The 10209-nt window shown below is 48.3% G+C and overlaps 1 protein-coding gene across 3 annotated transcripts in view; it reads right to left on the minus strand.

The window, feature by feature from the left end:
- Nucleotides 1–9992, minus strand: part of TFE3 (transcription factor binding to IGHM enhancer 3) — a 39534-nt gene extending 29542 nt beyond the window's left edge. Inside the window, exon 1 of one of the 3 annotated variants that reach the window (XM_080988215.1) lies at nucleotides 9672–9992. In XM_080988215.1, the coding sequence (XP_080844341.1) occupies nucleotides 9672–9781 (110 nt within the window). In that variant the 5' untranslated portion in view covers nucleotides 9782–9992. Of the gene's footprint in view, nucleotides 1–4156; nucleotides 4518–9671 lie in introns of those variants that run through there. The other 2 variants (XM_080988214.1, XM_080988216.1) reach the window with 2 other exon arrangements.
- Between the last annotated feature and the right edge of the window lie 217 nt (nucleotides 9993–10209).

Below are 10209 nucleotides of genomic sequence, written 5' to 3' on the forward strand. Positions count from 1 at the left end.
TGGGAGATGATCTATAATGAAATTTAAAAGGTATTTAAATATACCTTCCTGAAGAAACCAGAGGCCTTTCTCCTGGGCATAGTCAGCCAATGGGTGTCAAAGGAGGATAGAACTTTCTTTATCTATGCCACAACAGCAGCAAGAATACTCATTGCAAAGCACTGGAAGACACAAGATCTACCTACCAGGGAAGAATGGCAGATGAAGCTGATGGACTACAAGGAACTGGCGGAAATGACCGGCAGAATCCGAGACCAGGGAGAAGAGTTGGTGGAAGAAGATTGGAAAAAATTTAAAGTATATTTACAAAAACATTGCAAAATTAATGAATGTTAGAAAGATGTTGGAATGAAGCTATATGGTTTTAACAGAAATGTAATAAAGATTTAAGTAAAAGTTGATTGATAATGGGTAAAAATGGAAAAATTAAAGGTTAGACTGTTAAGATAAATTATAGAACAAAAATTGAGAAAGATGGAAAGAATTTGCTGAAATAGTTAACTGAACTAGAATACAAAAAAAGGGAGGTGTGAGGAGGTCGATGAAACAGGTAAATGAAAGGTAAAGATAAGGAATATTGGATGTGGTTTTTTTTTATTATTATTATTATTGTGTTGCATTGTTTCCTTTTTAATCCGGTTTTTATTTTCTTTCGATGTAATGTATTGTAATTTTTTACTGCTTTCTTTTTTTTTCTCTTTCTCTGTAATTGTTAAACTTTTAATAAATATCTTTTAAAAAAAAAGATTTTTCAATATATACAGCACCATCAGTGCACTGAGTATGTGAAGCACTCTCCGCACCTGAATTCGCTGTACAGTATAAATAAATATCAGCTATTATTAGAGCTGAAATGCTTAATTAGCTAATCAGCTTGATCAATCAGTTAGAAGTGCTTTGATTAAAAGCATGCCCCCTAAAGAGGAGCAGGGTTTTTAATTTTTTTAAAAAAAGGAATTATTTTCTATTTAAAATTCTAGACTTAGTGGCATAATCGTATAAATGTTTACATGGAAGAATGTCCCACTGTGGCTGGGGGATTTACTCCCCAGGAAGTGCCTATAGGAGCATTGATACCACATTCCATTACTCCAGAAGCATTGATACCACATTCCATTACTCCAGACAACACACTATTTCTGCCTCCCTAGTCTTATCTTATCCCAGTAGTGATGTATGGAAGTGAAAGCTGGACCATAAAGAAGGCTGACCGCCGAAGAATTGATGCTTTTGAATTATGATGCTGGAGGAGACTCTTGAGAGTCCCATGGACTGCAAGAAGAACAAACCTATCCATTCTTAAGGAAAGCAGCCCTGAGTGCTCACTGGAAGGACAGATCCTGAAGCTGAGGCTCCAAGACTTTGGCCACCTCATGAGAAGAGAAGACTCCCTGGAAAAGACCCTGATGTTGGGAAAGATGGAGGGCACAAAGAGAAGGGGACGACAGAGAACGAGATGGATGGATAGTGTTCTCGAAGCTACCAATATGAGTCTGAACAAACTGCGGGAGGCAGTGGAAGACAGGAGTGCCTGGCGTGCTCTGGTCCATGGGGTCATGAAGAGTCGGACACGACTAAACAACTAAACAACAACAAGTCTTATCTATCCACAGTCGCTACCATGCCCTTCCAAAACAACCTTTCCACAATTCCCCTTGTGCAGCATTCACACATGACATAGCTCAAGTTGCTGCTCTTCTATCTATGACGTACATTCTAGATCTGTGGGGCAAGTGTGAAAGCATTTGGACAGCAACATAAAGGAACTCCTCAGGGTTATCCGCACCGCAAATGTTGGGCTGTAATCAATTTATGAGCACACTAGACAATCCAACAGAAACAAAACTCTTAACCTGATTTTAAAACCTGCAACCTGGGATTACCCCCTCTATTTCAATTAGAACTTTACTTTTGATTAAGGATGTGGATGGATCAGTCATGCAACTTTTGGGCAAAGATATTCACGATTGGCTTTAGCCAGTATCAGCAATTAGGTATGCAAGCTGTCAGTAGAAGATTCATCAACTACAGCTGTTGCAGTGTTTATTTTTACAGCAATAAACACTGCTGTTACCAAAGAATGGGGGGGGGGTAGAATAGAAGGCAGCTTGTGCTCACAATGAATGGTGGTGGTTGTTTTTTTCAGCTAAAGTTGTAACAAGAGCAGGCTTCCTGAACCTGATGCCCTACAGATGTTGGACTCCAACTCCCATCAGCCCCAGTCAGCACAGCCAATAGTCAAGGAATATGGGAGTTGTAAGCCTACAACATCTGGCGATCACTAGGCTGAGAAAGGCTATTGTATGTCCACTTCAGGCTTCCTCCAATATATATCCCCACCCCTGCCACAAAAAACACCATCTATGATGAGGTTTGGTAATATGTACATCAGGCATAGGCAAACTCCAGCCCTCCAGATGTTTGGGACTACAATTCCCATCATCCCTGACCACTGGTCCTGTTAGCTAGGGATGATGGGAATTGTAGTCCCAAACCTCTGGAGGGCCGGAGTTTGCCTATGCCTGATGTACATCAAACTTCCCAACCAAACAACTTGTTTAAAAGCCAGTAATTTCATCTAAATCGGTGTTTCCCAAACTTGGGTCTCCAGCTGTTTTTGGATGACAACTCCCATCATCCCTAGCTAGCAAGGTCAGGGATGATGGGAATTGTAGTCCAAAAACCGCTGGTGACCTAAGTTTGCAAAACACTGATCAACATTATTTCTGTGCGCTCCTGCAAAGGTCAGTATTATTAGCGCCATATGGCAGACGGGAGAGAAGCACACCAATCCTATAAATATCTACTCGGAGGTAAGTCCCAGTGAGTTCAATGGCACTTTCAGATTGTGTTAGGTGCTGCAAAGCTGCAATCCTACACAGTGGTACCTTGGTTCTTGAACGGCTTAGTTATCTAACAGATCGGCTCCTGAACGCTGCAAACCTGGAAGTAAGTGTTCCGGTTTTCAAATGTTTTTCTGAAGCTGAACGTCCGATGCTGCTTTCGCTTGAGTTCAGGAAGCTCCTGCAGCCAATTGGAAGCCTTGCCTTGGTTTTCGAATGGTTTCGGGAGTCGAACGGACTCCTGGAACGGATTAATAATAATAATAATTTATTATTTATACTCCACCCATCTGGCTGGGCTTCCCCAGCCACTCTGGGCGGCTTCCAACAAAATATTAAAATACAACAATGCATCAAGCTTCCCTAAACAGGGCTGCCTTCGGATGTCTTCTAAATGTCTGGTAGTAGTTGTTCTCTTTGAGATCTGGGGGGAGGGCGTTCTACAGGGCAGGTGCCACTACCGAGAAGGCCCTCTGCCTGCTTCCCTGTAACTTGATTAGTTTGAGATTAAGTTTGAGAGCTAACGTGTAAATAAGCCCCACTGACCATAGCGGGCATTACTTCTCAGTAAAAGCCATAGGATTGCACCAGAAGGCCACTTAGTGAAGGGACTGAGAACCGGTGGCCCTGCAAACGTTTTTGGCCATGGCTGATGGGACTCCTGCTACCTCGGCGGGTCACGAGGTTCCTCATCTCTGCACTGAATGACTTCTCAAGAGCAAAGATGAGATTTGAAGAGTGGATGTCCCAGCAGCTCCTCTTTCCAGAAACTGCGCCGCCCAGCTCTGTGCAGAGGAGTTACAAAACCTCCCCACCAACCTCCCTCAAGTGGACTAGTAACTTCCGACAAAAAAGCCAACTCTCTCATTCTTTTGACACGAACCGGGGGAGGGACGGGGAGTGGCAAAAACTTCCTGCAATCCTTGGCTGGGCGCCAAGCTCGCTGAACGAGATGGGATTCATTTCGAACTTGGGATTGTTGGGGGCGCACATTTTTAAAAAATAATATCTGAATCTCAAATGCCACGTTATGTATTTTGCTTTGCTTTGCTTCGACCTGTCGTTATTTGTGTCCATTGATGCGCCAGAGGGCGGTGTTATAAGAAGCTGCGAAAGGAGATCGTTTTGCTGGCTGGTTTTGCGTAAAAGCGCTTTTCTGGAAAATAAACCCCAGCCCACAACTCCACCTCTTCTCTTACCCCCCCCCAAAAAAACACCCCCCAACCAGGTCAGACGATGTTGGGAAGGAGAGGGGCGTTGCTGGGAGTTTCCTAAGCCCGTGAGAACTAGGATCGGGCCCGGATCTCGCTCACCTCCTCCTCCTCCTCCTCCTCCCTTGCCGGCGTCTTTTCCCCAGCTGGCCGCGGGCTGCTCGGGCTGCTCCTCCACCAGCTCCCCGCGAGCGCCGCGATCCTTCGCTTCCCTGCCCCACTTTAGGCCTCTGCCCAGGGCTGGCGGCGGCGGCGGCTGCATTTCCTGGTGCGGGCCATTTTGGAGAAGCATTTTAACCCGGCATCCCTGGCTGCGCGGGGAGGAGGGGAGCGCAAAAGCAGTGCCCGCCCTGGGTGTGTGTGTGTGTGTCGCACGCACACGCGCGGCGCCTCCTCCACCAGGAGCCCCAGCTGCTTTCCCGCGAAGGGAGCCACTTTCCCACCCGCGATCTCCCTTTATCTCTCCTCCTCCTCCCCCAATCCACACGAGCAAACGCAAACCGTGTTGCGCATCCGCAAACGCGCCCTTGTTTGGAAGCTATTAATAGCGAGCCCGGGAGCGCAAGCGGCTCGGCAGTGCGCCCCGCTGGCCGCCAGGGGGCGGCAGGGAGGCTTCATTCCAATCCCCCAAGGGGCCCCCGCCCTTTCCTCCAGCGGTGGGGGGGGAGGGGGGACTGCTTAAAGGGACCGCGCCTGGATTCTTCAATATGGTTACTATAGGTCTTCTTCGTTTGCTGCGTTGTCGCCGCGCCCTGAGCAGAGAAACGAGTTGCAGGCATGGGAAGGAAGGTATCGGAGGCAAGATTTTAAACAGATTAGTCTCTGTTATGTCTTGTAAATTTATCATAATATTTTACTTTTGTATTTTGAACACGGTTTCTCAAAGCTCAAACTGATAAAAAAACAAACACATTCGCTCAACGATGTTGCAAAAGAGGCTAGTTGGCTTGGCAACTATATCAGCTCAACATTTCCAGGCACCAGCGCTGGACCAGAAGGAATCAGCGACAAAACTTGCAAAGCAGAAGGCACAAAAAGTGAGGTTTTGATGCGCCTGAAATTGAAACTTTTAAGACACTTAATTTTTAACATCACAATTCGCAGGATTCTTCAAAATGATTTGTGTGCTGAAACATTTTCTTTTGCATTTGAGAAAGATCATCACCCAGTGCATCATGTGGCTGAAATAAGACAAGGGGGGGCTGCAATAAAATGTTGCAGTGTGTCTTCCTCTCCTAAGGGGAGGACTCCAGCCAGCCTGGAAGGAACAGAAGCCCCATGGGGAGGGGGGGAGAGGTGTGGGGGAAGCAGATACCTTTGCTTGACCACCCCACAAGCCTTCTCCTGCTGTGCTACATAGCTACCCTCAGAGGAAGAGAACTGGCTCTGCATCCAAAAGACCCCAGGTTCTTTTGCCAGCATCTCCAGGTATGGCTGGAAAAGACCCCTGTCTGAAACCCTCAAGACTGCTGCCAGACAGTGTTGACAATACTGGGACAGATAGATCAATGGTCCGACTCAGCCTAAGGAAGCTTCCTATAGTTCCAACCTCAGCATTTTATAGTTAGTGGTACCTCGGGTTAAGTACTTAATTCGTTCTGGAGGTCCGTTCTTAACCTGAAACTGTTCTTAACCTGAAGCACCACTTTAGCTAATGGGGCCTCCTGCTGCTGCCGCGCCGCCGAAGCACAATTTCTGTTCTCATCCTGAAGCAAAGTTCTTAACCTGAAGCACTATTTCTGGGTTAGCAGAATCTGTAACCTGAAGCGTATGTAACCTGAGGTACCACTGTATATAGGTGAGGTGTTTTGGGGAGTAGGAAAGAATTCCCTCTCCCCCACCCAATCCTTCCTTCTATAATATCACTCTATAATACAGGCAAGGAGTTTAAATTTCACATCACCCCACAACCCTGATTCCTGCTTCTGAAGCTTGCTCTAAGGGATATGATTTAATTCCCCTTTTCCTCTCCCCTCCCAAGATCCAATCTTTCCCTCATCTCCACAACCGGTACCTCAACATTTCATCCTGGAAACCCACAAGTCCTTGTCAGGCCATTTTGAGGGATGTTATGGTTTAAATTTACAAATTTATATACTTTTGTATACCTAGGGCAGGTGTAGGGAACCTCTGAGCCACTAGATATTGCTGAACTACAACTCCCAACATCCCTGGTCATCAGCCATACTGGTTGGGGCTGATGAGAGTTGTAGTTCAGCAACATCTGAAGGGGCAAAAGTTCCCCACATCTCACCTAGGGAGTACTTAGAAGCTTCTTTTGTGTTGCTCTGTTTCACTTCCAGTTGATAGTGAACTTAGTGGCTGAGTGCCTATTAGAAGGCATGACAAGACATTAAAATAATATCGTATTATCCCTGTTTTGCAGATGGGACAAACTGGATCTGAGAGAATGACTCACTAAGCCCAATCCAGAGCTGTATCTATGGGGGGGGAGCTTTCTTTGTCTAGAGGGGCACTGTTGAGGGTCCCAGCCTATGTGTGTGCATACACAGATGCCAATCTGGGTCTGTGACCCGGGTGAAATAAAGCCTAGTTTCACCCCTGCCCAACCCTAACCATGTCTAGGTAAAGGTAAAGGTAAAGGGACTCCTGACCATTAGGTCCAGTCGTGACTGACTCTGGGGTTGTGGCGCTCATCTCGCTTTACTGGCCGAGGGAGCCGGTGTACAGCTTCTGGGTCATGTGGCCAGCATGACTAAGCCGCTTCTGGCGAACCAGAGCAGCGCACGGAAACGCCATTTACCTTCCCTCCAGAACGGTACCTATTTATCTACTTGCACTTTGACATGCTTTCGAACTGCTAGGTTGGCAGGAGCAGGGACTGAACAACGGGAGCTCACCCCGTCGCGGGGATTCGAACCGCTGACCTTCTGATCGGCAAGTCCTAGGCTCTGTGGTTTAACCCAAAGCACCACCCGCATCCTTGTCTACTCAGAAGCAAATCCTACTGAATCAAATGGGGCTTTATTCCAAATGAATGGGGTTAGTTAGGATTGCAACCAAAGTCTATGAGAAAGGTAAGACCTGAACTCAAGTCTCTCAAGTCAACATCCAACTGCCCATACCTTACAAGCCACAAATGTATCTACTCTTAAGTCCACAGTTTCCCCAATCACCTCCCCAGACATATTTCAGACATAATGTGGGTAAACTACTTGGGTTTATCCAAAGGTAGCCCCAGAATTTGTCTTCCCACCTGGCCAATTGTCTGGGATGTAGTCAATGGAAGCTGTAGTCGAGCAATACAAGTGTCTTTTAACCCTGATGGCTATATTCTAGCCATAGCTGTCAACTTTCAGATTTGAAAATAAGGGACCAGCAGCCTCAAAAATAAGTGATCAGCAGCCTCACCTGTCCCGGGGACGGTCTATGGGATATCTAACAATCCGGGATATCAGCGGGAAACGGCGCTGGAATAATGGAATTTCCCGCAAAAAAAGGGAAGATTGACAGCTATGATTCTAGCTCTACTGGAGGGAGGGAAAATGCAGTTGCACGCAAATCCTGTTTCTGAGCTTATTCCCCAGGCTGGGCATTGTGAGCGCTGCTGGTCTAGATTGGACCTTCGCCTGATCCAGCAGGGCTTTGGCATTCTTATGTTCTTGAGGACCAGAGGTTCCCCATCCGTGCCCTGATCAACAGAGACCACTATCCCGTTCCCCACATCATTGTCAGACTTGCGTCTCAAAGGTCCATCATCTACATTTGTTGTTTTTCCAAAGCCCAGTGAGCCAAGAGTGCACATCTCAGCAAAAGTCCAGCTCTTGAGTCTGAGGCAGGTGGCCTGGGGGGTTGGGGGCAGGGAGAACGGAGCAGAAATGGGAATTTGAACGACAGTCAACAAGAGAGCCCATGGCTGGCACTGATCGGTTCGCAGGTAAAAGTTGAAATCAGCAGAAAGTTTTTGCAGAAAAGGGAAGAATTGGAAGCTAACTGCACCCAGAGAGGCACTGCTGTCAGCAAAACAGGAGGAAAATGAGTCACTGACTGAGCTACTTCTCTCTCCTCCCGCCCCCCCCAGACACACACCATGAACACACAGATAATTTTGTGGTTTTCTGCAAATTCAAACCACGGGGCTGGGAAAACACCAGGAGCTGGCAGGACACAGAGCTTTTGTGTCCCTCTTCCAAACCCGAGAGGCCTGGATTTTGCAGGGGAATTCCTATTCCCTTAAAGGGTTTGGTCTAGGTCTTCTGTTTTCATTTTAATTGGGGTTATATAGTTAACCCTAGGTCATGGAAGTCCAGCCTCAACTGGGTGAGAGGTGGTAAGAGACATGCTTTCGGCACATGCTCGGAGACACCTCCTTTCCACTCTTCTTCCTAAGGGCCAGGCTTCTGACATTAGAACCAGCTCTCTGTGCTTAACCCAGGTGAGCCCACACTCAGATGAAAAGCAGTTTTACATGCCGTGCGCCGCAAGGAGGGAAATAAAATAAAGGCAGCACAGTTCCTAAACCCAGCTGGTCCACAGCTAAAGTGTCTTAAACTGAAAGCAGGAAAGTATTACCGACTGCATATAGGCCTCCAAGCAGGGTTCGAAACTCCCATTTTTCTAGGCGCATTTTGTGACAGGGAATTTCATTAGTGCAAGGAGTTTTTAAGCTCTGGGCGCAGTACTGCGCCTAAGATTTCAGATTAAAACTGCAGAGGGGAAGGAAAGGAGTACAGAGGTACCTCGGGTTAAGTACTTAATTCGTTCCAGAGGTCCTTACTTAACCTGAAACTGTTCTTAACCTGAAGCACCACTTTAGCTAATGGGGCCTCCAGCTGCCGCCACGCCGCTGGAGCCCGATTTCTGTTCTCATCCTGAAGCAAAGTTCTTAACCCGAGGTACTATTTCTAGGTTAGCAAAGTCTCTAACCTGAAGCATCTGTAACCCGAGGTACCACTGTACCTTTTTCTGCCTCCCCACTTCCAGCTACTCTCTGAAGACTGGAAACGAGACCCTCTTAAGAATATATAGGGGTGGGCAGGCAGGGGAAGGACTAGATCATATGAAAAATGAACATAATATTTTAGCTGCAGTTCATTCATTTTCAGCTTGGTATTCTCGTTATAAAAAAGTGTACCTAGACATTCTGTTGTTGCGCCCACAACCTAGAAAGTTTAAGGTGCCATTTAGCTCCTAGCTTTCATATCTCAGTTTCTAACAGTGCCTCCAAGAGATTTGCAAAAGCCCTAACCAATAAACAACACTTCCCCTTCCATAATGGGGGGGGGGGGGGGAGAGAAGAAAAAAATCACAGACCCCGATTCCCAATAACGCCAGTGCTCCAGGAGTCACTTCTGACCCTGTGCACAAGAGCAGAGTTCTCTTTTTTTCACGCCGCTCCATTCACACGTCGGGGACCAATTGGACCGCGACAGCGAACACGCGTCGGGCCTCTCCCCACGAGTCGTCCCGCCCGCGCGCCTGGAAACGCTAGCCTAGCGGGAAACGCAGCCGGCCTTTCTTGCACGGGGATTCACAAGTGCCGTTGCACGGATAAGTGGTCCGGGAGGCGACTCGGACTCCCCAGGGGGCGCCTGCCGAAGATGCCCCGCCCGATCCTCTTCCCGATCCTAAGCGCGCGCGGGGGGCGCCTTCTCACCTGAGCAGCTGGAGCGCGTCCGTGGATCGCGGGTCTTCCACGAGGACGTAGACCGTGGCGGGGGGCGGCTCCGGGTTGGGGGGCCTCTCGCTCGTGTCATGGGACATCATTCCCCCGCCCCCTCCCCCACTGGAGCCCCCCCCCCGGTAGATAATCTGGGGCTCCCGGCGATTAATGCGGGGAGAGGCGCTCCGGATCCAAGTTGGGGAGAATGGCGCAGAAGCGATTCAGGCCAAAGAGCTGCGGGTGGGCGGCGGGTTCAAGAGACCCGTCTCCTCCCAGCGCGGGAGAAAAACATCCAGCCGGAGTGTTGCTTCATTTTCCGGCTGGAGAGGGAGCAAGCGGGGGGAGATCTCCACGGGAAATGACATCAGACTGGGATCCTCCCCCGGGTGGAGCTGGGATCGGAGGCGATCTCTTCGCCGAGGCGAAGCGACGGGGTCTTAAAATTGGTCGGCGCTCAGCTGGGACGCGGACTGGGATCGCTAGCAAGCGTGCCTCTGAGCATGTGCAGAATGATCGCCGACGCGGATGACTG

The sequence above is a fragment of the Podarcis pityusensis genome, assembly GCF_964106645.2.
Source record: "Podarcis pityusensis genome assembly, chromosome: 17".
Classification (NCBI taxonomy): Eukaryota; Metazoa; Chordata; class Lepidosauria; order Squamata; family Lacertidae; genus Podarcis; species Podarcis pityusensis.